Raw genomic sequence first — 27,506 nt, 5'->3', positions numbered from 1 at the left:
CAGAAGGCTGACCAGTCACCGATTCACCTTCACGTTCGGGTTTGCTATTGTGCCGCTCGTCGTACATAAGCGCGAGATCACCGTCTTGTAATCGATTGTTGACAAGTAAAAGATTAGTGTGTTAATTCGCTGTTGTGTTTATTCGCCGCTGTATCACTCCTTATCCGACTTTGAATCTATGCGTTTAACGTGATTGTGCTCGACACGTCATTTAGTCGTGGAAACGTTTTTTGCTTTCCGAATATCCAAATAAATAATTTGTGTGGACGGCCGCGAGCTACCCAGACGGTAACGGTCGCATATTCTCCGTAATCCATTTGAAAAGATGAAGAAGATAACTTGAACTCTATGAGATACCAAAGCCGTTATGTCAATAAGTCTTTACAAAAAGAAGGAAAAAAAAGTTTTGCGTATGTAATTTTTTTTTATTTTTCAACATAATTTCCTTGAAGGCCGATACATTTTATTAAACGGCCTTCCAGTTTTTTTAAGCCATCAGAAAAATATGATTTCTGAAAACCCTCAAAATAGACATTTGGTTCGGCGATGACTTGTTCATTCGACGTGAATCGTTGTCCGACAGGCCATTTTCTGAGGTTCGGAAATAAGAAAAAGTCACTGGAATCCAAATTAGGCGAATATGGTGGATGGTCAATTAATTTGAACTTTGAATCGTTAATTTTTGCGATCGAAACTGCACACGTGTCAACTCGAGCATTGTCTTGAAGAAAGAGATATTTTTTTTGTTCAAGTGAGGACGTTTTTCTCTGATTTTTTCTTTCAGCTAACCTAATAATGACGCATAATATTGTCCAGTGATCGTCTGGCCCTTTTCCAAGTAGTCGATGTAGATGATTCCATACGCATCCCAGAAAACCGTGGCCATAATCTTGCCAGCTGACTTTACTGTCTTTGCCTTCTTTGGGGCTGGTTCCCCTGGGGTAATCCATTGTTTGGACTGTTCTTTGGTTTCAGGAGTGTAGTGGTGTACCCATGTTTCGTCTACAGTTATGAGTCGACGCCAAAAGTCTTCCGGATCACGACGTATGCGCGCCAAAAGAACCTCAGAGGTGACCACGCGGGTTCGTTTATTTTCAACAGTGAGCAAACGCGGCAGCCATCTTGCTGATATTTTTTTCATCCCCAATTTTTCATGCAAAATTGAAATAATTGTACCCTTTAATACCCCTGTGGCATCAACTAATTCTCTCAATTTTAATCTTTCATCACTCAACACCATATCGTTGATTTTGTTGACCATTTCGGGCGTACTCACTTCTACGACGTGACCTGAACGAGGTTCATCTTTTGTTGTTGTACGGCCGCGTTTAAATTCATTTATCCAGTTATAAACACTCTTAAATACAGGGGAAAACTTGCCATGAACGACGTTCAACTCAACTGTGATTTCTTTTGATGTAAGACCTTTCAAATGAAAATGTTTTATCACCGCTCGAAACTCTGTTTTTTCCATTTCTCAAATAAACCAATAACTTTTTGTTCTATCAACGCTCACAAAAAACGACTTAATGAGTCGAGCTGAAACATTGTACGATATCTAGTTAGTAGTATTATAAACATCATAATTTAAGCGTGACGAGTACCATCTCTTGGATTTTGTAAAGACTTATTGACCCCCTCTCGTATTTCATATCGTATTTCCTCAAACAAATGACAGAGGGCATTGTTGACTAATAAACTTTTTTCCACTGGCATAGTACCATCCGGCTTGGTCATCCCACCACAAATATGTATCATAACGCGTGATAGAAGCAGAGATAAATCTTGATGTTGAATTTCTATATGGATTTTCTCGTTATTAATACGTAACATACTGTCTTGATTCCCTTATATTTTTCTTAAATGATAAAATTTGTAATAATGGAAAGAAGGGAAATAGTGAGAGCTGGAAATTCACTTAATTTTATTTATATTCAGCAACGTTTCTTTAGTACATTTTCTGATCACTTCATATTTTACAAATTCCAAAAACTGTGGGTGGAGTTCTTGCTTTTTTAATTCCATTATTTGCCGCTTTGAACGCCAATGATGCTCTTGCTGGAGGCACTGGTTCAATAGCAATAGCTGTCAACAGTGTTAAGGCCGCTCAAAATTAATTAAAAGAGTCTCATAGAAATAACAAGACTATGGAAGCAATGGCTATAGGTAAAGGTTTTTACTCACAGCCACATAATAATGGTTATGGTATGTATCTCAAGCCGTATATCAGTCGGAGAGGTCTAACAAATAAAAGCTCGAAATAGCTTTACCTAATCGTGCACTGTCAGATCACGATATAAAAAAATATGGTCAATTAATGAAAATTAATAAAATTAATAAAAAATTTTTTATATATATTAATAAAAAATATATAAAATAATAAAAATATAAAAAATATAAAATTAATAAAAAATTTTTTATATATATATAGTTTCAATTTTATATGACCGGGTGTTTTGACTTGCTGACAAAAAATTTCGTTCACGCAATTTAGAAATGGTTACTAATATCCTGAAAAAGAATAATTATACTTCTGAATTTATCAAAAAATACATACAGAAACGGATTAGGAAATATAAGAAAGGGAAGAATAATTCTAAAAAATTAATAAAACACAAACTATCTATAGTATCTCTATTACAAACAATTGCAACATTTAAAAAAAATATTCTTCTGTGTTAAAAAAAAAGACATTACTCCAATCCTATTATTACAAAAATCATTACAAAAGTTCATTCGTTTAGGAAAAGACAAATCTGATTTATTCAACAACACTTGTATTGGTTACAGTTTTAACTGCAAACAATGTTCAGCGGTCTACATAGGTGAAAGTAAGAGATCCTTAAAAATTAGATTAAATAAACACAAAAAAAAACATTGTCTCAGATACGGTAGTAGTAGCTATACATAGAAGAACTATCTCACACGAATTTGACTAGGACGAAGCTAAGATATTGGATTATAAGAATTATAAGAAAAGAATTATAAGAAACGCAGAATATCCGAAATGTTGCACATCGGCTTACATAAAAATACTTTAAAAAGAAAAGAGGATATACGAGGTGTGATCAAAAAGTAAGGTAAATTTTTATTTTTCTCAAAAAATATTTATTTATTCATCAATTTTTATTTTATCTCCTTCAAAGTAATCCCCCTCGGATATAATGCACTTGTGCCAACGCTTTTTCCAATCCTCAAAGCATTTCAAAAAATCATTTTTTGTGATCTTGTTTAGTTCATCCTTCGATGCCGTCTTTATCTCCTCAATCGTGGCAAAACGCCGTCCTTTCATGGGCCTCTTCAGTTTTAGGAACAAGAAGAAGTCACAGGGGGCCAGATCTGGGGAATACGGTGCCTGTGGCATCGTTACTGTGTTGGTTTTAGCCAAATTTCGCGCACAAGCAACGATGTGTGAGCAGGGGCGTTATCATGGTGCAAAAGCCAATTTTTATTTTTCCACAAATTCGGACGTTTCTGGCGATTGCTTCGCGCAAATTGCGCATAACTTGCAGGTAATATTCCTTATTTACTATTCTACCCTGTGGCAAGAACTCATGATGCACCACGCCCCTACAGTCAAAGAAAACTGTAAGCAAAACCTTTACATTTGATCGAACTTGGCGTGCTTTTTTTGGTCTTGGTGATCCAGAATGCCTCCACTGGGACGATTGAGTCTTAGTCTCGACGTCATAACCGTATACCCATGTTTCGTCACCTGTTATAACCCTGTTGAGTAAATCTGGATCATCGTTGACGTCATTCAGTAGCTCTTGGGCGATGCTCATGCGACGTTTCTTTTGGTCGAAATTGAGCAATTTCGGAACAAACTTCGCTGACACACGTCTCATGTCTAAAACACTCGTCAAAATTGATTGGCACGAACCAAATGAGATGCCAATATCAGCAATTTCTCTCATGGTAATTCGACGATTTCCCAATACTATTTTCTTCACTTCTTCAACATTCTCATCAGTTGTTGATGTGCTGGGGCATCCAGAACGAGGTTCGTCGTCGGTGTCTTCTCGGCCTTCTTGGAAGTGTTTATACCACTTGTAAACATTTTTTTGGCTAAAAGTAGACTCACCGTATGCCACTTTCAGCATTTCAAGTGTTTTGGAACATTTGATTCCATTTTTCACACAAAATTTAATGCAAACTCTTTGATCCATGTTTTTAGACAGCAGCAAATCGTGGAGCACGCAAAGCACTTCTAACCTTGATGCCTCTCACAAACAAACCAAACATACTACAAAGCTGAAATTTGGAACGTATGTTCCAGACGAGTGTACCGACATAACCAGATAAAAAAGTCGAAGATCGAACGGACGTAGCCCGCTAAATTTCAAAATTCACCTTACTTTTTTATCACACCTCGTACAATATACAATAAGATCGATGAGGAAGGGATGATACATGAAGAATATATATATGTATGTATTGAAATACTTGATTTCTTACTGTATTGTATAACGAACGGCATGTAAGTTCGTTATGTCTCTCTCTCCCCAGGAAGCCATCAAATAATAATTATCTATAATAATTAATTATCATGTAAACATGTTTTAATAATTGCAGCGTGGACGTCAGCGAACCGGTAAGTGACGCGATTATAGTTCGATTATCGATATCGACTCGCGGCGCGAACCTCGCGGAGAGGCGAGCCCTTCGAGGAGAGAGAGAGAGAGTAGGGACAAAAAGTAAGTCTGCTTCCGACCGGCAACGAGCAAGTAACCGGCAACGCGAGCTCGCTAATTACTCGAGAGAGCAATCAGGTTTGATAGCCACACACGTGACAACCATCGACGCTGTTCCCGAAAAGCCCAGCGAACACTCGGTGATAGAAGCAGAGAGAAAAAGCGTAAACGCAAGAAGCGATAACGCAATTAACAAATCCTTTGCAAGCGAGCGCGCCGAGAACTACTTGCGAATCTACTGTAGAGCGACTCGTCAGTTCCAGCATTGTAAGTACCAGTCTGTTAACTTGGCTTCTCTCTCTATGGCTCTCTCCTCCTGCGTTGCTTAAATTGCGTATCCTTGTCGATACCTTACCGCATAGTTGCTTATTTCTTTTCTGTTTTCGTTCGGCCTACGAACAGGCTTCCGTTATACGCGTATTGTCGCTTCGTCCGATTTACAACGAGCAAGTGCGGTTGCCGTTTTCGTCTAAGTCGAGTGACCGAGACATTTCGACCGGCTAAAGAGCCGACACGAGTAAGCGATGTAGGTTTCTCGTTCGAACGGTGCGCGCTGGCTAGCCGTCGCCATTGTGCCTAACCGCTCTTACAGGGCGTGCGCGGGCAAGTTCCTCGCTGCGTAGCGTGTGCGCGGCTCGTCGGCTGCACTGAAATCTGACGCGAGGCTATCCACGCTGCTATTTGTACTGCGCGCGAACTACGCTATTCTATGCTTGTGTTATGAATAAATGAATTCAATTCACTCCTTTGCTATGTGTCATTTTCCCTCGATTCCTAGTCGTATATGCGATTATGCGCTTTAGCTTCTCCTTGGCTGTCGCGCCTTGTCATACGAAAGCTTACGACACTCTCCGCGGGCCAAGTTTTCGACTCGAGAAGGAGGCAACTGAGCTGCTGGACCCAGGACGTTCGGTGCAGGAGTGCCGATCTGCTCTGGAGAGCCATTTATCTACTTTTCCGCGGTTACTTTTATATAGCGTGTCCCGCTCGAGCGAAGCTGAGCAGGAACCCCGTTATATTTTGGCGCCCAACGTGTCCATCGATTTACGTATGACTTTGCTGCGATACCCTTCGCGGAAAATTTAAGTGAAGCGTACGTGTAAAAACGTAAACACGACAAACTGTAGAGGACAGTCACAAAGGCTTCTCACAGTATAAACAACATCGAGGAGTTCAGAGTGTTTATATCGTACAGATATACTCTGTAATAAAGGCGTTCGAAGCGAGAATCGCCACGCAAAGGTATATATATGTTAATACGACAGTCCGAATATTTTCAATTTAAGTGTTTGTGCTATATATTACGTATATAGTCACCACATGTATAAGCGAATATTTTGAAAGTACCGTGTACATATGACAATCCCAATTTATATATCGTCAACAATTAACGATAATAACATTATCCATAAATACCCAACAATTTATATGTATATATATAATCATATATTTATAATCCGCGCATGTATTTCGCTAAAATTCTTAATAAATAATTCAAAATTAAAATAAGAATTTAACAAAGAAGAATAACAAGAACCAAATCAAGGATTATAACAAGAAAACAATAATAAATAACAAATAATTATAAATAATCAACCAATTAAATAAAAATGGAAAATATTAGCGATTTAACGATATTTAAAGATGAAATTGACAACAAAATTAAAGATTGGATAAAATCTTTACCCAGTGACACGTTAAATAACATTTTAAATGACCTTGAAATAGATAATAACGGTTCAATATACGAGCGCGCGAATAAACTTTACAGACGACTACAAGGAGACTATTCGACGGATGACTTCGTGGAAACGATCGACAATTTAACGCTAAAAGCGAAAGAAAGACGCGATAGATTATGTGTGACACTGATGCAATCGGAAGTCATACCGAAGTCATTACGCGATGACCTCAAGCTTATTGCAGAATTGGATAATGAAGAGGATTTTGAGAATACAAATAACACCAACACTGAAGATAATAGCGTACACGAGGACATGTCGCTAACGCCGACATCTAATACAACACAAATTTTAACAAGAGAGACTTCAACAAATAATATGAACGCAGAGAGCACACACACGGCGCAGACAATGACAACAACAAGCTTTGTCAACACACGGCCAAGAGCATCAACATCGGAAAACCGATCGATAAGCGAAATGTCTCAAACGCCAGAAAGAATGGTATGGTGTTTATTACCAACAGGAAAAACACAATACATACCAGAATCTACGGCTAGAGAGCTAAAAAGATTTATGATTAATGCGACTACGCTTCAAGAAGAGGTAGATAATTTACAGAACGATTTATCAAGAGTGCAAAGCGAGAACGCTAGACTCGTAAACAAAATCGAGTCACAGCAACAACAGATAAAGTCGTTGTCTGAAACCATGGGTAACTGGAAAGCAACAAGACAGGACAAAAACATAAACTTTCGAGAAACCTATAGTCTTATAGATCCAGAGTTTGACTTAACAGTAATTGAAAAGCCAAAACTAAACCCAGATGCAGCAGTGTTCTCATCAACAAGAAGATCGCAAATAGCTACCGATAGAACAAGCATACTAAGGAATGGGATGCCAATCGACACAGCTAATGCGAAAAGTACGCAAGACTTTCGGCTTTGCGGAATGACTTCTACCCCCGCAGCTTCGAGCTGGGGAAGGGGGGTCCTAAGAGACGAAGCGTTTTCGCTCTCGCATGCGACGGGATCGCAACCAACAAATGCGACACGGCAAGCGACTAGTTATGGACTTCCAAATTGGAGAACAAGCGCCAACAGCTCAGATAATACACGAATTCAAACAAGAAACCTGGGAAAAACGGTCAGAGACTGGAAAATCCAGTTCTCTAATGACTCAAATACCAGCATTGAGGAATTCTTAGAGCGTGTAGAAGAGAACTGCTGTTTGGATCGCATCACTGAGGATGAAATCCTAGACTCATTATCTACTCTTTTCAGAGGTCAAGCGCTCCACTGGTACCGCCTCTTGAGACCAACATGGCACACTTACCAAGAGTTTCGAGATGCAGCGCTAACCGCTTACAGCAAGTCACGTCGGTACAACCGAAACTTGTCAGTTGAAGCGCATTTAAGGACGCAAGGACCTGATGAACCCGTGAGAGATTACTTATCAGCCTTACATACGATTTTCAGCCGCTTTGAGCGACCATGGAGTATCCCTGACCAAGTCAGCTTGGCAATCGATAACATGGTTCCAAGACTCAAGAAGGAGCTGAAGAAACAACAACATGCCATCACATCGTTAGTACAGCTCCTTGCCCGAGCGCAAGAAGTGGAAATCGCGGAGTCTGACGAACTTTGGAAGCCGCCGCCGTCTTCAGAGCAAAGCTTGCTGCCAGAGGCCGCATATAAGCCAAAGACTAAGACGACAATGAAGCCAAAGGCGAATGTCGCTTCAATGGCGGAAACTGCTAGTTTGTCAGGCGCTGATTTAGAAAAATCTCTTCATAATTATCTAACGAAGAAATACCAGGAGTTTACCGTGACCTCGCCCAAGAACTTGCCCATTGCCAGTGTGGACACCACTCCAACTTCAACGAAGGCTGCAGCACGACAGTCACCTACTTCTCCACGAAGAGGATCCGATTCTCGTGGCAGAGGGGGCAGGAATGGAGGACGATGGAACGCTAGAGGTGGTCGAGGAGGTGATCGACTGCCTGGAGGTCGAGCAAGAGTTATCACACCACGCTCAGACAAGAATAAAGATAAAACTCCTGGACCAGGCGCAGATAAGTTACTCTGCTGGGAGTGTAGTTGGCCCGGTTATACTAAGGCTACTTGCCCTGAATGCTCGAAAAATGAGCCTGCAAAAAACGCAGACAGGAGCGAGTAGACGGGGTCCCTATCGCTCCCCTGATTCCGAGGGCCTCATCAACTAACGCCGACTCAGGAGACCGTCAGGCACAGCAATCAGCAAAAGTCGTCTGTTCGCCGGCACAGAACGATCAAGCGATTACGCTTCTGCCAGACCAAAGTACTGCGACGTGCGCTTTGTTTGAAACATACCCTCGGTGGTGGCTACCAGTACAAGTAGGCCACTTCACTTTTAGAGCACTTTATGATACCGGTGCTTCTCGAACTGTACTAAGTCCTATTGGCCTTCAAATAGCTGCGGCTCTGGATCGTCCGGTCACATTGTACGACGGCCCAGGAGCGCGCGCTATCGATGGACATTACGTGCCCATCATTGGCAGTGTTCAATTACCATTTTCGGTCGCAGGAGCGTCTTATATGATAGATGCCCTTATTTTAAGCGAAGCCGAGTCTGAATGTACTCTAGGAGAAGACTTCATTCGTGCGTTTTCCGCTTGTCTTGATCCCGAGACGAATACCTTACGGGTAAAAGGGTGTGATCAACACGTGTCACTTACCCTCTCGTCTTTGAGCGTTGATAGTCCGCTCGCTCTGTCCGCACTTGGTATTGCAGAGATTACTCCAGAGCAACGAAAAGGGATCGACCGAGTAATTGAGGAGATACTGCCGGAATCAAAGAATGGCCACATTGGATGTACTTCATGGATTTCCCATGACATTGACGTTGGAGATGCCCGGCCGATCAAGCAGAAATATTATCCTGTTTCGCATGTTATCGAAATGGAGATGCATGCGCAGGTATATAAGATGCTTGAGGCGAAGATAATTCGGCGTTCGAAAAGCGAATGGTCGAGCCCTGTCGTTATGGTTAAAAAACCAGACGGTTCGTATCGCTTTTGTGTAGATTTTAGAAAGGTCAACGCAGTGTCCAAGGTTAGCGCATATCCGCTTCCCTTCATGGACGTGATTCTGCGAAAACTGCAGCACGCTAAGTACATTAGCGCTCTTGACTGCTCAGGGGCCTTTCACCAGATCCCTCTTACGGAGCGATCCACGCCGATTACAGCATTTACTGTTCCTGGCCTCGGGCTATTCGAGTTTGTGCGAATGCCCTATGGAGTGGCTGGAGGACCAGCTACCTTCCAAATGCTGGCAGATATGCTGATACCGCCTGAGATGGAGCCCTATGCCTTCGCTTATATAGATGATTTAATCATAGCCACAGAGACCTATGATGATCATCTGAAATGGCTTTCGTGCATCCTTAATCGGATCAAAAAGGCGGGCTTAACCATCAACTACAAGAAGTCGCGCATTTGTATGACAGAAGTTCGCTACTTAGGTGTTTTAGTCAACAAGGATGGGACTCGTCCTGATCCTGAAAGGGTTCGTCCTATTTTGGACTATCCGCCGCCAAAGAATCTGAAGCAGTTGCGCAGATTCCTCGGCATGGCGTCCTGGTATCGGAAGTTTTTGCCCGATTTTGCGAGCATAGCGGATCCGCTTACCTTGCTAACCCGAAAAGACACTAAGTACGAATGGACCGAAGCGCAACAAGACGCCTTCGAGCGCATAAGAGGCCTGATCGCTACTGCCCCCGTCTTGGCTAGGCCAGACTTTACGGCTCCATTTATTGTAGAATGTGATGCCAGCGATACAGGACTAGGCAGTGTACTCTTGCAGCACGTCGGAGACGAAGACAGAGTACTCTGCTTCGCGAGTCGAACACTCAGTGTTACCGAGCGAAGGCTCTCGGTCACAGAAAGAGAGTGTCTCGCTGTAATATGGGCAGTTGAAAAGTTCAGACCCTATATAGAAGGCTATCACTTTACGGTGTTAACCGACCATTATAGCTTAAAATGGTTGCGAAACCTTAAACATCCAAATGGCAAGCTAGGACGATGGTCGCTGATTCTACAGTCCTACAGCTTCGACATCGTGCATAGAAGAGGAAAACACAACGTAGTCCCGGACGCTTTATCGCGAATGTACGAAGAGGATGAAGAAACGGCTATCGCTAGCCTGGCTTCGCTTAAAGCGTCTCCGCAAGTCAAGGACCCATGGTACTTGAAATGGGTGGAAAAAGTTCAAGAAAACCCTACCGATTACCCATATTGGAAGTATATAGGAGACAAGTTATATATTTATAAACCAGATATTATCGTGGACGATATAATGGGTACCGATGAAGATGCTTGGAAGCTTGTGCTTCCTCGAGAACAGAGAGCTCAAGTCTTATCAGAGTGTCATAATAGTCTTACTGCGGGACACCAAGGACGCTATAAGACGCAAAAGCGAGCCGCGCTTAAGTACTATTGGCCTGGCATACACAGGGACGTAGCCCACTACGTTCGCAACTGCCTCGTTTGCCAACAGACTAAAGTGGAGCAAGTTGCTCCAGCAGGACTGATGGGACGGCACATAGTCACTCGGCCATGGGAGATTGTGGCAGGTGACACCATGGGCCCTTTTCCTAAGTCAGCGCAAGGCTATGAGCACCTATTAATCTTCATCGACCTCTTCACTCGCTGGATAGAGTGTATTCCATTACGCAAGGCTAATGGGAAAGCGATCCGCCGCGAGTTGAAGGAACGAATCTTTTTGCGATTCGGAGTGCCCGATAAATTTTTATCGGATAACGGTACGCCGTTTAAAAATAAGTTGGTGGATGAGTTCTTGGACTCTTTTGGCGTAACGCATAGCACGTGCGCGCCGTATTCACCTAAGAGCAACCCGACGGAAAGAGTAAATCGCACTATCAAAACCATGATTAGTGCCTTTATTCAAGAGAATCACACCACCTGGGACGCACACATAGCGGAATTCGCTTTCGCTTACAACACGGCGATACATGAAGCGACGCGCGCTAGTCCCGCTTTCCTTAATTACGGGCGGCACCCCGAACTCCCCGATACCAAGAAAAGGAAGGAGGATAGGGACCGAGTCCGTAACCTTGAAGCCGCCGCCGTGGAACACTGGCACACAAGGATGGAGAAGCTAGATGATTTTCGCGCTGTCGTTAGAGAGAACACTCGAATCGCGCAAGATCGCCAAGAGAAGTATTACAACGTAAAGCGAAGAAGTGTAGAGTATTGCGTGGGAGATAAAGTCTGGGCCAAAAACCGCTTACTTTCTTCAGCTGCAATGAAAATAGCTGCTAAACTGAGTCCAAAGTTTGCGGGACCTTTCATTGTAACTGCTCGCCTGGGTATGAACTCATACCAACTGAGCAATGAAGAGGGCCAAGATATAGGCAAGGTTGCTGTATGCGACTTGCGGCCTTGTCACAGCGAGAACCAATGTCCGGACGCGGACGAAGAGGAGAAGGAAGAACCCGAGTCCGAAGAAGAGTTGGGACTCAATAATTTGTTCTCCCCCGCGCCTGCGGAAGATATATCCAAGTTGGATAGACCGGGAAGTAGCGAGGCGAACGCCGAACCGCGGAAAAAACGCGGCCGACCGAAAGGCAAGAAGAGACCTGCGTTGCACGCAATGCCGCCGTCGCCGAGACGACTCCGTTCCCGCCGTAATTAAGCGACCTAATTGCGTTTTATTTTTATTATCTTTGCTTTGCTTGCTTATGCTTCTGCTTAATTTACTGCTTGTTTGCTCTATGCTTTGCTGCCCCGCTTCACCGCTTCCTGTCGCTTGATCTTCCTTCGCTTGCTGGACCGCTCTGGTCGCTTAGAAAAGATGCTACATCAATCTTGGAATTTTTCAGATGGAATCTACTCAACAGAATGCGGAGGGAGAGACCCAGCCAGTCGACACTCCAACCGAGAGCGACGTCGCTGAAGTCGCTGTAAGCGCAGAGCCCAGCATAGACGGAAGCGAACAACCGCTAAATGCTGAGGCTGCCCCCTCCGTAGAAACGCTTGAAGCAACCGACGAGGAGACGCCCAGCGCGGAAGCAGAGCTTGCGCCGCCGCTCGGGCTTCTCCACCTGGTCCCTGCCGCCGTAGCTTCCAGCGAAGAAGCCGAAACGCCCGGGGAAAAGACAGACACCGAGGGAGGCTCGGAGGCCGCCCTGTCGATGCCAGCCCAGGACGACGTCGACTCCAGTGACGACGCTCAGGGCTCTGCCTTCGGTCCGAAAAACCTGGAAGAGACCTGGAGGGACCTCTTCCAGCGTGTAAGGAGCGTCCGCGCTGCCCGAATTGCCGCCAATCTGGAGGAGACAGCCATCCTCACGGAGGCGGCGGACTTCCTCCGAGTAGTGGGCCCAGAAGCGAGACGCGTGGCAGGAGAGAGCGCCGCTAAGATTGAGCGAGAGCTTGACTGGAAAGCGCACCTCGCTGAAACCCGGTCGGAATGGATGGCCCTCCGTCTGGTAGAAGAGGAGAAGCGTGCGCTCGCCGAGGCCGTCGAGGCAAGATTGCGGGAGGTGGACGACCTCCGCGCACAGATGAGGCAGTTGGATCGCTCGGTAGCAGACCCACGTCGTCAAGCGCTCCGGATCCGCCAAGCTGTAGGGTCTTGGGACTCGGAGTCCCAAGCGGATTATCGCCAGACCCGTCGGGCGGACCGAACAGGACCGACCTCGGAGATGGTGGTTGCCCAAGCTCCGGCATGGTCCGAAGACGCGACCCAGAGCTCCGCAAGGAGCGGCGTCAGACGGCCACCTGGTCACATGGCGCTCCAAAATGCTTTCCGCACTCAGTCCTGCGGAAAGTGGGAAGGGCCGCGAGACGACCTCATAGGCGTGAGGTTCTGCCGCATGTGCGGCTTAACCGGCGTTGCGCGCTCCACGGACTGCCCAAACTTCTCGCTCCACCCGTTGTGGCTGTCCGAGCAGCGGGCGCATTACGCTTACACTGCTAGCGAACTGCGCGACCACCGGAGCAGCCGATAAGCGATTACGCTCGGCGTATACGCTTATAGCGGTTCGCGTTCATGTTTTCTTCTTTTTGTTTCTCTCGTTACCGTACCTGATTGTTACGCGATGCGCGTAACGCTATGCGAGGGCTGCGCCCCTAATCAATAAACCCAATGTATTATTTATTTTTATAATTCTAACTTAAGGAAAATTATAGCGAATAAACGCCTAGTTTGTAAAGGAGAGAGTCACTGCAACTACCTCACCCTTTCCATCCTCGTGACCGCGCTTATTCCGCTTTGATGCGATGACCCGCACGTTAATTAATTTCCCTCAAATGAATATAAGTTTACATGAGTAGAGAGAGAGACCAGGTTTCGAGCTGGTACCCCACTGGCAACCAGCGTCTGGGGAAGGGGGATATAACGAACGGCATGTAAGTTCGTTATGTCTCTCTCTCCCCAGGAAGCCATCAAATAATAATTATCTATAATAATTAATTATCATGTAAACATGTTTAAATAATTGCAGCGTGGACGTCAGCGAACCGGTAAGTGACGCGATTATAGTTCGATTATCGATATCGACTCGCGGCGCGAACCTCGCGGAGAGGCGAGCCCTTCGAGGAGAGAGAGAGAGTAGGGACAAAAAGTAAGTCTGCTTCCGACCGGCAACGAGCAAGTAACCGGCAACGCGAGCTCGCTAATTACTCGAGAGAGCAATCAGGTTTGATAGCCACACACGTGACAACCATCGACGCTGTTCCCGAAAAGCCCAGCGAACACTCGGTGATAGAAGCAGAGAGAAAAAGCGTAAACGCAAGAAGAGATAACGCAATTAACAAATCCTTTGCAAGCGAGCGCGCCGAGAACTACTTGCGAATCTACTGTAGAGCGACTCGTCAGTTCCAGCATTGTAAGTACCAGTCTGTTAACTTGGCTTCTCTCTCTATGGCTCTCTCCTCCTGCGTTGCTTAAATTGCGTATCCTTGTCGATACCTTACCGCATAGTTGCTTATTTCTTTTCTGTTTTCGTTCGGCCTACGAACAGGCTTCCGTTATACGCGTATTGTCGCTTCGTCCGATTTACAACGAGCAAGTGCGGTTGCCGTTTTCGTCTAAGTCGAGTGACCGAGACATTTCGACCGGCTAAAGAGCCGACACGAGTAAGCGATGTAGGTTTCTCGTTCGAACGGTGCGCGCTGGCTAGCCGTCGCCATTGTGCCTAACCGCTCTTACAGGGCGTGCGCGGGCAAGTTCCTCGCTGCGTAGCGTGTGCGCGGCTCGTCGGCTGCACTGAAATCTGACGCGAGGCTATCCACGCTGCTATTTGTACTGCGCGCGAACTACGCTATTCTATGCTTGTGTTATGAATAAATGAATTCAATTCACTCCTTTGCTATGTGTCATTTTCCCTCGATTCCTAGTCGTATATGCGATTATGCGCTTTAGCTTCTCCTTGGCTGTCGCGCCTTGTCATACGAAAGCTTACGACACTCTCCGCGGGCCAAGTTTTCGACTCGAGAAGGAGGCAACTGAGCTGCTGGACCCAGGACGTTCGGTGCAGGAGTGCCGATCTGCTCTGGAGAGCCATTCATCTACTTTTCCGCGGTTACTTTTATATAGCGTGTTCCGCTCGAGCGAAGCTGAGCAGGAACCCCGTTATAATTGTAACGTGACTGGTTACGAGCTATTCGTTCTAACATATAATAATTTGACTACGAGAGAAATTAGGTACACATATACATATAATTATATGCCATTAAAATTACATTTGCAAATTTATTGTTAATAATTTGTTGTTTTTTTGTTAATAAAGCCTGAAGTGATCAGCAAATGTACTGAAGAAACGTTGCTGAAATTAATTAAAATTACGTGAATTTCCAGCTCTCACTATTTCTCTTCTTTCCATTATTACAAATTTTATCATTCATCGTTACTATTGAAATATGATAATGAATGAGGCTGATACGCATGAACTTCATAATGAGCTATAGACTCATCGAATGCGACACCTGAATGAATGTCTAGATTCAGTCCGGTTTGTTGTAAGCAACACACTAATATGCAAGATACTTTCCACCACGAGGAAGATTTTTGAAAACTTTTCGTTTTAGTTTTAAACTTTTTAGGTACTAAATGTTACGAGGTGTAAGCGTTAGAATAGCTCGCTGTTGACTGACCACTGTCTGACATTTAGGTCTATTATGTGACGAAGAATCTCGGCTAGGCCGATTTCGTCCATTTGGCTCTCACCAATGTCTGGCCGCGCCACGCCAAGCTGAGAGTGTTTGTGTGAACCGATGAATAAGCAGTGATCGAGATGTCACAGAAGATGGAAGAGGAGAGAGAGAGCGCGCTCCAGTTGCGAATCCCTACGCTAATTTTGGGTGAGTACCTGCTGGAAAGTAGCAGAGGACTACACGCGCGAGAATTACACCGAATTATTAACGGTTTTTTCAGAGTCATCCCCACAACCTCACCACCGTTTCGTTTTCGGAGGCATGCCCGATGCGCGAATGAGAGGCAGGGTGTTGTGGCTGGATCGCGCCCAGCCGTGTCCCGAAGGATACCCGGTACCGGTGCGTGTGGGTAACCGGCGAGGTGCACGGGTGTGCGCATGAACAGTCATCGTCGCTGCTGCAGTCACCGAGCGAACGAACAACAGCGGGAACAGCATTTGCAGTGGAACCAATAACAACAACGACGATTTTGGTGCAGCAATATTTGTGGAGCTAGCGATAGAACGAAAAGTAACGGCAATAACATCAGCGAGGTGCTCATTAGAAAGGAGCGCATCAGTGACGTTATCTAACGACGTGTTCTAGCTGACAGTTGAGGCCGGTGTCGTGTTCTCTCTTTTCTCTCTCTTGCATGTTCGAGCGCCAGCTGGTGGATGGGTAGTGTAGCAGATCTTGCAGCTACCTCGTTGGCCAAATTAACAACGGTATTGCTTATCGGGTACTGATGGTAATTAATAGGTTCAAGAGGAAATAGGTAGGCTGACCAACCACCAATTCACCTTCGCGCTCGCAATTCGTTGTTGTGCCGCTCGTAGAGTCTATCAGCGTGAGATCGCCGTGTTGTAAGCTATTATTGACGAGTAAAGGATTAGTGAGTTAATCCGCCGTTGTATTTATTCGCCGTTGTGTCGCTCCTCATCCCGAATCCTAATTAACGTCGTTTTAACGTGTATTTAACGTGGTTTTGCTCGACGCGTTATTCAGTCGTGGGAACGTCTTTTGTTTCCCGAATCCTTGAAATAAATAATTTGTGCGGACGGCCGCGAGCTGCCCAGGCGGGAACGGCCGATTCTCCGTTACAATTAATAGACCCTAGTCCAATCTTAATACTCTTGTTGTTGTTGTTGTTGTTGTTGTTGTTGTTGTTGTTGTTGTTGTTGTTGTTGTTGTTTTTGTCGTATACAATTCTCATTATGATATTGTAGATTTTACAATCATCCAGTGATAATTTCTCCATGAAAATTTACTATATTCGCGTCTTGATCAACAATACGTATCTGTAAATGATCAATGATTCTCAGGGTGACTGGAAGATAAATGACGTGTGAAGGAACTTCTATAATCTTATATTCAGATGGTACGGCTGGGAAAAATTCATATATAGTGTGCACTTTACATTCGTTTACGTAAGCACCTGTAGTAATATTACACTCTACACGTGAAGCATTCACTTTTAGTAAAGTAACTGGTAAATCAGAACTATGCGTTTCATTTGGAACAAGTTTACGTGGAGTGAAGCCTAAAATTGATTCAATAGAATCCTTCGGTTCAAAATTTATTTCGCGATTGCTTTAAATAACACTACGTAGAGTATTGTTGTTTGGTTTCAGACTAACTGATATATCCATCGGTATTAAGAATTCTTTGGAAAACCTTTTAATATCTTCTATCTCACTACCAGTGGGTAAAATGATTTCTTCTTGACCATCAATATAAAATTTATTATAACCAACGTCAATGTTTGGCATCGAGTTGAATATCAGTAACTCTACAAGACTAAGTACATAGTTTTTATTTGCTATTAGTTTAATTGGCGCAAACTAATTTGCTTCGAGGACGGATGATATTTCTGAGAGACTCAATGTCATTGTATTTTCCATGACGGTCGTAGAACAAATGACTTTCATTCTTAACTATAAGTGTTTTGATAATATAGTGTATTCGAAAAAAATTTAAGACAAAATGACCGGAATTGTAGGTATTGAATTTTTGATATCTAACGTAATTATACTTAACTCTAGAAACTCCGAGATGAAGTAATAAATTTATTGGTGGTTGAAGGTCACCAAAACTATCAAAGTATATAATCTTATTTCCTCTCTTTTTTTAAGCTACCTAATGAGTATCTGGACCATTTTTAACATCTAAATTCACAACAGCCGACTCTCGATAGCGAGGTCCATTAGCCGGCAAGGCATTACTCATGAAAACTTCTCGAAAATTATCAATTTTCATTAATTGACGATATTTTTTTATATCGTGATCTGACAGTGCACGATTAGGTAAAGCTATTTCGAGCTTTTATTTTTTAGACCTCTCCCACTGATATACGGCTTGAGATACATACCATAACCATTATTATGTGGCTTTGAGTAAAAACCTTTACCTATAGCCATTGCTTCCATAGTCTTGTTATTTCTATGAGACTCTTTTAATTAATTTTGAGCGGCCTTAACACTGTTGACAGCTATTGCTATTGAACCAGTGCCTCCAGCAAGAGCATCATTGGCGTTCAAAGCGGCAAATAATGGAATTAAAAAAGCAAGAACTCCACCCACAGCTTTTGGAATTTGTAAAATACGTGGTATATGTATTTCACTTCTACCTTCGAACTTTTTTACCGCTTCTTTAGCACCCTTTATAGCAGAGCAAATAACTAAAAGCGAACAGTTGCTAGGTACAGTATTTTTCGAAGCAGTTATTACGATTTCTTTTAATGATGTCGGTGATACTTTACTTTTTCTACATTTCTTTCGTGATTGCCTTTTTTTGATACCTTTACTTCGTTTTTTACACGTTGCTGCTGACGGTTTATTTTTTAGACATATTGATTCACATACCAAATTTACTTTGCATTTTGATAATATTCGCTACAGCAAAAGTAGCTGCTTTCTCATTAAAAGTACTATTCTTAGCACTCACGCTATCCTAAGCCTTTTTAGCTAAAATATCAACAACTTCGTTTCTTGCTACGATGTTTTCTTCATTGAGAGAATATGCGATATCGTAATTTTTATGTGCAGCGTTCAGTGGATTTCTACCAGGATTACCTTGAGCTATTCGTTTTTTTTAATTTAATTCCTGGTCCACAGTACTGATAACCATGTAAATAAACTTCGAAAGATAAGTTATTGCTAATCTTGTTCACTAAGCTACCACCAGTCTTTTTTTGATGATAATGATAGATACTACTACTTTGAAAGACGATGCTTCCATGTAATCTAAAATATACGATATAAGCAGTCTTTTTATAGTCTTAAACTCTTTCGGCGGTGTCTCAGTAATGAGAAAATAATATGGATTTTATGGAATAGCCTCTTAAACTTCAGGTTGTAAATTTCGATGGGGTAGTGGAGACGACGAAACGAGAAAAAAGACATGGTGAATTTCTGCCGGACAGTATACGAGCAGTTTTCTGTGGACCCAGTAACTGTGGAAAAACTAGCTGTTTGCTAACGTTAATCACCCATCCAAATAGTCTTAGATTTGAAAATATGTATGTTTACTCAAAGTCACTAAATCAATCCAAGAAGAAGTTTCGAAGGAATTTATTTCAGCCAAGAGATGGAGAATAATATTACTCATTTAGTGAGCATGAGTCAGTCATCTCGCCAGATAAAGCACAACCAAATTCCAGTATGATTTTCGACGATATCGCAACCGAGAATTAAGATAACGTAAGAGCATTTTTTTGTAAGTAAAGACATAAAGAAGTAGATAGCTTTTACCTTTGTCAACCTTATGCACGCATTCCAAAGCATCTTATCAGAGTTTTATTTCGATAAGATGATATTAATATCAAATATATTTATAATGATCACGTTATATATTCAATAAATCATGGAAGATATAGAATGGATTTGATTCCTTTGCTATAAATAAAGTGGACTAAGTGAACGAGCGTTATTTCTCTTTCATTAGTACGACTATCAATAGTATGGCAGATTTTGAACGAGAAAAGATAGTACTTCAATAATTAACTGAGGATCGTGATGCAATCAGACATAAATATCAGCTATTAAAACGTAGAAAAGCAGACTTAAAAAAGACTTTGAATGAAACACTTAAACCACTTGTTGATCCATTCATGAAGCTTGTAGAGACAGCTTTTGAGAAAACTAATTTTTCTGCTGTTGCTACTGACGAATCATTAACGAAAAAGAATAGAATAGCCTTTGAAAAAATATTTAAGTCAAAAACAAACAGTTCTAAGAGACATCCATACTTTAATAGCACTACAAACGAGATTGATTCTGCTCTACAACCGTTAGATACTACATTTAAATCTGCTATTGATACCGATGATTCATTTCCCAACTTTCGCTCTCACCTATGAGATACTTCCAATTAACGTCATTTGTGAGTCCATTACAACAAGTTGAGACCTACTATAGTAAAACCACCTATGACTCATTTACCTCTCCACAAAGAGAAATTTACAGATAAAGTTTCTTGAAAGAGATTTTAATTACAGCGTAAGGAGAATTTAAATTTAAATCTATCACATCCACGATACTCTAAATATAAGGCATTTTTTTGAATATTTTTAGACAATTTTCAGTTCTTCTCACATGCTTCGTAGAGTTTCTTCGACTTATTATTATCCTTTTCAAGAGCCAAACTCACTCTTTTTGGTAAGACAATCTCAAATTCTTCATTAATATTAATAATGATAATATTTATGATCCATATTTAGTTGTTAACCATCTCAATTTGGTAATCAAGTAGGTGCAATGTTTATCCAATTGCAAGATGGTTTTCTTGAGTAGGAAAGCCGATTTAGCAATCAATCTTATTGATTGAAGAAAAATCCATTCTATAATAAAATAAAATCAATAGTTTAATTCAATCTACTTTTCTATTGGAAAATGATGAGAAAATTATATAAAAACTTACTTTTACTAGAGGATTATTGGAGATCTTTAACAACTGTGCTGAACTGGAGTGAGCTCTCAATTTTATTACTAACAATCCTTCCTCTTTCTTCTTCGTTATTTTTTTATCAACCTTAGTCGCTTCCTAATAGGTTTTTTTCCTCCCCTGATGGGTGACAACTCGCGCGAGGCGAGTTTGTCCCGTACGAAGGCCTTTCAACAGCCGAGCGGCCTTTGACTCGGGCGGCAATCAGGCTGTCAGGCACCCCGTCCCGTTCGCGCGTCAATAACGAAGTCTTCGTAGATTTGAATCCGGGCTCCCGATACCGCGATCGTGAGATATTCGATCGGACGTATTCGTAGATATTTATCCGTAATCGGTTATATATAAAATAAGCAATAACGGGGAAGCATATGGATATACCCAAGCGCGTTTAATAGTACTTATAAAATTTATTTTATAAAGCTCAAGTAAATGAATAAATGATAGAGCGAAAATTAAAAAGATATATATATATATAGACGCGTGTTCTTCGCCTTGCGTTGTCTATTATCTATAAACAATATGACATTTACTTATTTTTTAAATAAAGTTATTGACAATCGGTCCTTTATATATTATTTTCTATTTTTTGGTCCTCTCTCCTTTCTGTTTCTTTTTAAACGGATTGTAAGGTCCGTCAAATGTACACGTATATTTGTATATGTCTAATTAATACTGTGGATTAATATATTTTTCGTTGGTCCTAGCGGCGTGAATAAGTTGCCTGTATGGTTGCTGTGTTTCTTTGTCTTTTATTAACACTCAAACTGAACTCAACTTTTAATTAAGTAAAAGAATATTACGGCCTAGTTGCTCTAGCGCTCAGTCCTGACTGACTAATCTCTCTTCGTTGTTTTCACCGGTTTATTATATATTCTTTGTCCCTCGCATTTTGTCTCTCTCTCGCACATATGCTTTAGACGTTTACACTTCTCGTATCGTCTCGTATTACCTAGCTAAGCATGCTGCAGCAGCGTGAATCAGCCTCTGCCGCTCATTCCCACCGAGTCGCGCACACGAATACTGCTAGCTATAGTGTTTTATTACTATGTCCGAACGGAATTCTCGAGAGCGAAATCTTAATCGTAAAATATAATTATAACATAATGGAACGTCACGTAACATCCCCACTGCTAATAGCTTTTTTCGAGCGAAATCTACTGGTGGTTAGAGGAATATGAACGCTATAATTAAATATATTTGTTCCAGAAATATCCTGAGCTGTTCTCTTCCTTCACTGTACTGTAGCATTGATTTTGAGTTTTGCTGCTTCAATTGTTTTATAATGATCCCATGGAAGTATATCTCGATCATTTTCAATCATACAACGTTTATCGTCATAAGAGCTCAGTACTGTCTTCTGTTCCCTCTCAGTTCTTACTTGGTGCAGTCAGTAAACTACGTATACAGCATTGCTCACGCCTTATAATTTTTCATTCTATTAAACATTTTCGATAATTTTCTTGATATATAGTTTTTTAACAGTATGCGTTTTCATTTCTTTTTCTTTCTTTATTGTTTGCTAATCTTTTATTTGTATACTATTCATTAGAAGTGAAGACTAAGACCAAAGAATTCTCTCATAATTATTTCCATTACATTCATCTTTCATTACTCCGAGGACTTTTTTATTGGCTCGAGGTATATCATACTTATTATTTTCTGGATAGTCTAATGTATCAAATTTATGAATGTCTTTTTTCATAATTGGATAAATATCAACATCTTGAATTTCGTACATAAAGCTGTCTGTATCTATATAGAGTAATTTAACTTTATCACCTACCCTTTCTTGCATATATCCATAGTGGAAGTCGTACATTATTGTTTTTGAGAGATCAAGCACACAAAGTCTGATATTTATATAGGTTTTTTAATACAAATAAACGTCCATGTTAATTATATTGCTACTAGATCTTCATGAAAGATGGAGCTACTATGAAAGTTGGGTTGTGCAATCCGTGCGTCTGCTCCATATCGACCACCCGATTTGTTGATTAATGTAACGTCATTTCGCTTCCTTTCATCCTCCATAGTTATTCCATATATTAAATTAACTATGAGCTTATAAAATAATTTTTCAAACTCATTTTCAACCCTTTTTTTCTTTTTTTTAGTATTAAAATCAACGTAAGTTTTGAGCCACGGTTTTTGATAAAATTCTAGAGCTCTATGTATCCTTTTCAGTTTGAGTCCGTATTTGAGAGCTTGCTTTAACACTCTATAATGAATTATGTAATGTTTTTTTCGTAAAGCGTTGTTAAAGTTTTTTCTGTTTTGATCCAGGAGATGTACCATGTTCATGACAAAGAGGAAGGTCTTTATGTTCGTCATGTAGCTCTATGGGATACTCTAGATCTACTTTTAAAATATAACCAACTTTTTTATTATTAGGAATATTATGAAGATCTAACTCTTCAACGTCAGAGATCCACTGAAACTTTACATACGGTAGTGCTTGTGTCATGGCTGATCCGTATAGGTTATTAACATCAAAATACATTAATATCTCACTCTGCTCTTCCTTATTATATGTTACGCCCATGTAACGATTACTAGCTTTTGAATATCGATTACAACATTGCTAATACCTCCTTGAGTAGTATAGCAATGTATGTTCCAGAACACCTGCGGGGGGTCTCCGGTGTGCTGGAACATACGTATGTTCCAGCAAACCTGCGGGGGGTCTGTAACCCTTTGACCCCACCGGGCTTAACCCTTTGGCCCCCCTGGCTTAACCCTTTCATGTTAATAATAATTATTATTGTTAACAATTATTATTAACAATATTCGTGGGGGGGTCCCTTATTTTAACCCTTTGATTCCCTGGCCTCTATCCCTTCCATGTTAATTATTATTATTAATGTTAATAATTGTTTATAATTTTTGAGGAAGGTTTCTAGGGCTCCTAGTCCCTAGGGACCCTATACCTAGTGCTTTCAGTCTAATTAAATTTAAATGTTTTTTTTTTAAAGTTATAAATATATATTATTAACAATTTACTTGCTACATTGAGAATGAAACGAATATAGAAAATAGCGACAATTTTTTGAAAAAATGAAAAGACAGACCGGAGAATCGAACCGGAGTCCTCTGAGTTGGCAGGCTAGCGTTCTACCACTAGAGCCAATGCCACATGTACCTTAGAGGATGCATATTGTGTATATTAGCTACACACGCATACATTTGGTATAGGGCCCGAGCGTGCGGAGGAGGAGGGGAGCGCATGCTGTCTATAGTTCTGGCCTGATGGAGATGCGCTACTATAGTAGTAAACGTATGCTCTCTCTTTCTTTCTCTCTCTCTCTCTCTCTCTCTCCTACGCTCTAGCTAAGCGTGGACCATGGTGCGCGGAGGGGAGCGTATGCTGTCTATAGTCAGTACGTGCTCTCTTCACGAACGGAACTGTTTTCGTGAGAATGCTAGAGACTACGAATGCAGTCGCTCGACTGACACCTCCTTGAGATGTTTCTCCTAAACATCTCTGCTAGGAGAGAACCTTATTCCCATCCATTCACCCTTTCTTACAATCGTTATGATTATTTTACTATTTAAATAAGCACACATTTATTATTTATTTAATATTTATTATTTTTAATTATACATTGAATAGAGTACACTTTGTCTATAATCTTTATGTTCAGTGTCTCACATAGCTATTTTTAAATATTCAGTTGAATTTTTATATGAATTATAGTCATCTGTACATCTTTCGACTGTGTCGATCCCTTTTGATTTTGCTTGTTTTTGTCTTTCCATCATCCAATCGTGTATCTTTTGTGTATTTACTGCAGCACATACTATATTCTCGCGATTTTGACTATGATATATGCATGATGGCTTAAATTTAAGAATTAAATCTTCCAATCGCGGACATCTCATTTCAGTTTCGATATCTAAAATATTTCTGTAATTAAAAAAAAAACTAATTAAATTCGAATTTAGAATTTTGTACTATTGTATATTATTTGAACCTACTTTTCAGGAATAACTTTTTTAAGCCATTGCTTCTTTTGTAATCCTTTCACATAAATATTTCTACAATTATGTAAATGACTACGTATAGTACAATTTAAAAATATATATGGTAAAATACCATTTCTCCATAATATACCTATAAAATTGATTATATTAAATATTTCAAATAAAATCAATGTTAATTAACGATAATAAAAATAAACACCATGATGATGTAATTCCAACCACTTATTAACACTTTGATATTCAATAGACAGTTTGAGCCAATGATATGGAGGTTTAAAAAGTAGTACTGTAGGTGAAGTATTAGAACATACTGGTAAATAGGCAAACTCCTTACAAATAAAAGTATTATTATGACTCTGAAAGCCTTGAATATCTAAAATATAGTCCATCTTAGAGTATAAATCCCATCATTCTCTATGAAATGTGAGCTGAATCGTATCTCAAAGCAATAATGACTATATTTTTATTCTGAAGATCTATATATAAACCCTTTAATACTAAATTAATAAGTTAGATGGTGCTACAGTCGGTTCACCCCCACTCTTTCGTTTGAGCTAACCCTTCCATATACTGCCTACAGCGCCCACACTTTGTAGGCAGCGCCCTCAGTTTGCTGGCAGCGCCCTCAGTTTGCTGACAGCGCCCTCCCTTAACCTTTAAAAGCAGCTTTGGCCTAGCAAAAGAGCGCAGTCTCTCGAGACAGTCTGCGAGCTAAGCTTGCCTTACCTTACGCCATTTGCAAGTATTTCCTCAGTAGTTAGTTGAATCCTTATTGATTTGTTAAACAAATCAATATTCATTACCAACTGAGAACAAGTTTATTTTAGAGCTGTTCACTACCTTTTCCATCCTTTCATCATAATAATCCTTTATACAACTATAGACAAGTGACTGTACAAGACAATAAAACTAGATAACTAACAACATGACTTCTATCGCCTATTTTGAAGAAACAATTAAAAATTTATGGAAAGCTTATAACCATGCGAACGATTTAGATATAGACGATTGTATTAGATGGAGAAATCTAACAGTTAATGCTATAATTTCAATTAATGAATTTATGAAACGGTCTGATTTAAGTAGAGCAATTCGACAAAGGTGTCAAACTTGTGCTTGTCATTTGAATTCTATTGAAGTCAATTTAAGTAAAACTATAAAAGTTGGTGGAAGTATACAACCATTAACAGCTATTTAGGATGAAATTCTAGGAGATGGAGTTATTTGGAGACCAATTCATTCAGCCTTTGAAAATCGAATTAGTACAGTCTGTATAGTTAATCAACATCATTTAGATATAAAAACATTTCTAGTTGCCGCAAATCAACTATTACAAATTAAAATACCTCAATTTCTTGCTATCCATAATAACTTAAAAATAAATACAGAAATGGCATCACAATTTATCATAAAGAAAAATCAAGAAGAAGATATTCAAATCAAGTATTTCAATACAGAAAATGTTTGCATTTATAAGACTACTGATCTTGATAGATGGTTTCAAAATAACGTTAAAGATATTATACTTAAACAAATCGAAGAATTTCAAGAAAGAGACTCAGGCTGGTCGTTAAAAACTATTGTCGGTCTCACTATTAATATAAATAAGTATAATCCATTTAAACCATGCTCGTATATACCATTACCGTCAAGCATAGATAATAAAAGAGCCTGTGTTAATGTAAAAAATGAAGACAATGAATGTTTTAAATGGGCTATACTTTCATGCCTTCATCCAGTTGCAAGAAATCCAAACAGAGTAATTAAGTACAAGCCCTATGAGAATGAACTGAATTTTGATGGTATAAGCTTCCCTGTAAAAATAAAAAGTATTCCTAAATTTGAAATGTTGAATAATATAAGTGTAAATTTATATATACTAAAAAAACAAACTAAACATGTGAACTTACTCTTAATACAAAACGAATATATTGATGAAAATGAGACTAATAGACCACGAATATCAATAGATGATGAAAAATTCAAATTAGAAACTCACTACGTATGGATTAAAACTTTATCTGCTCTCCTTCGTAGACAAGTTACTCAACATACTGAAAAAATTTATCTTTGCGAAGGTTGCCTTCATTATTTTACTAACAAGGAAAATTTGAAATCTCATGAAGTTGACTGTTCCAAAATAAATAAGTGTCGGATTAATTTACCTGACGATGCTACTTTAGAATTTAAAAATTTTAAACATAAAGAGGAAGTTCCATTTATTATATACGCGGATTTTGAATGTCTGTTAAAACCTATAGAAGATCCGAATAGAAATCTCAATGTTAAGAGACATAGTTTCCAAGAACATGAAGCCTATAGCATTGGATTATATGTAAAATGCCGTTATGATGATAGTAAGTCGATATATAAGTCATACAGAAAAAAATTAAATGAAGACGAATCACCAGCATCATGGTTTATAAAGCAATTGAAATCCCTAGTGATTGAGTTAGAAAAGATATATAATAATGTAATAAAAATGGATTTATCATTTATTAATGAACAGACATTCAAAACGGCAAGAAGATGTCATATTTGCAACCAATATTTTCAAGATAACCAAAAACGAGTTCGTGATCATTGTCATTTAACAGGAAAATTTAGAGGTGCAGCTCACAATCATTGCAATTTGAATTATAAAAATGCTGCTTTCATACCAGTCGTATTTCATAACTTTACAGGCTATGACTCACATTTTATTATAACAGAAATTGCTACTAACTCAGAATTTGAAGGAAAGATCTCTGTTCTCGTTGCAAAGAAGGAGCGATACATATCCTTCACAAAAGAAGTTGCAAACAGTCGAATTAGCTTTCGTTTCATTGATTCCTTTCGATTTATGCGTACATCTCTAGATAAATTAGCATATTATTTACCTCAGCTAGATATTGTACAGAGAGAATTTCAGAAAGATAATTACACTTTAGAACAGATTAATTTACTCAAAAGAAAAGGAGTTTTCCCATATGAATACATACAAAATTTAAATAGACTAACTGAGACAGAGTT

General features: G+C 40.3%; 1 protein-coding gene across 2 annotated transcripts in view; it reads left to right on the top strand.

The window, feature by feature from the left end:
• Positions 1 to 27,506, top strand: part of LOC131663228 (UTP--glucose-1-phosphate uridylyltransferase) — an 826,217-nt gene that overhangs the window by 93,588 nt on the left and 705,123 nt on the right. The window contains exon 1 of one of the 2 annotated variants that reach the window (XM_058933501.1): positions 3,389 to 3,512. The exons of the other annotated variant lie outside the window; for it this stretch is intronic. Within the exon in view, the coding sequence (XP_058789484.1) occupies positions 3,408 to 3,512 (105 nt within the window). The 5' untranslated portion in view covers positions 3,389 to 3,407. Of the gene's footprint in view, positions 1 to 3,388; positions 3,513 to 27,506 lie in introns of those variants that run through there. 2 annotated transcript variants of the gene reach the window in all.

The sequence above is a fragment of the Phymastichus coffea genome, unplaced genomic scaffold, assembly GCF_024137745.1.
Source record: "Phymastichus coffea isolate CEN01 unplaced genomic scaffold, Cenicafe_Pcof_1.1 PCOF00002, whole genome shotgun sequence".
In the NCBI taxonomy this organism is placed as follows: Eukaryota; Metazoa; Arthropoda; class Insecta; order Hymenoptera; family Eulophidae; genus Phymastichus; species Phymastichus coffea.
The sequence above is the reverse complement of the archived record's forward strand: the minus strand, read 5'-3'. Positions and strand labels throughout refer to the sequence as shown.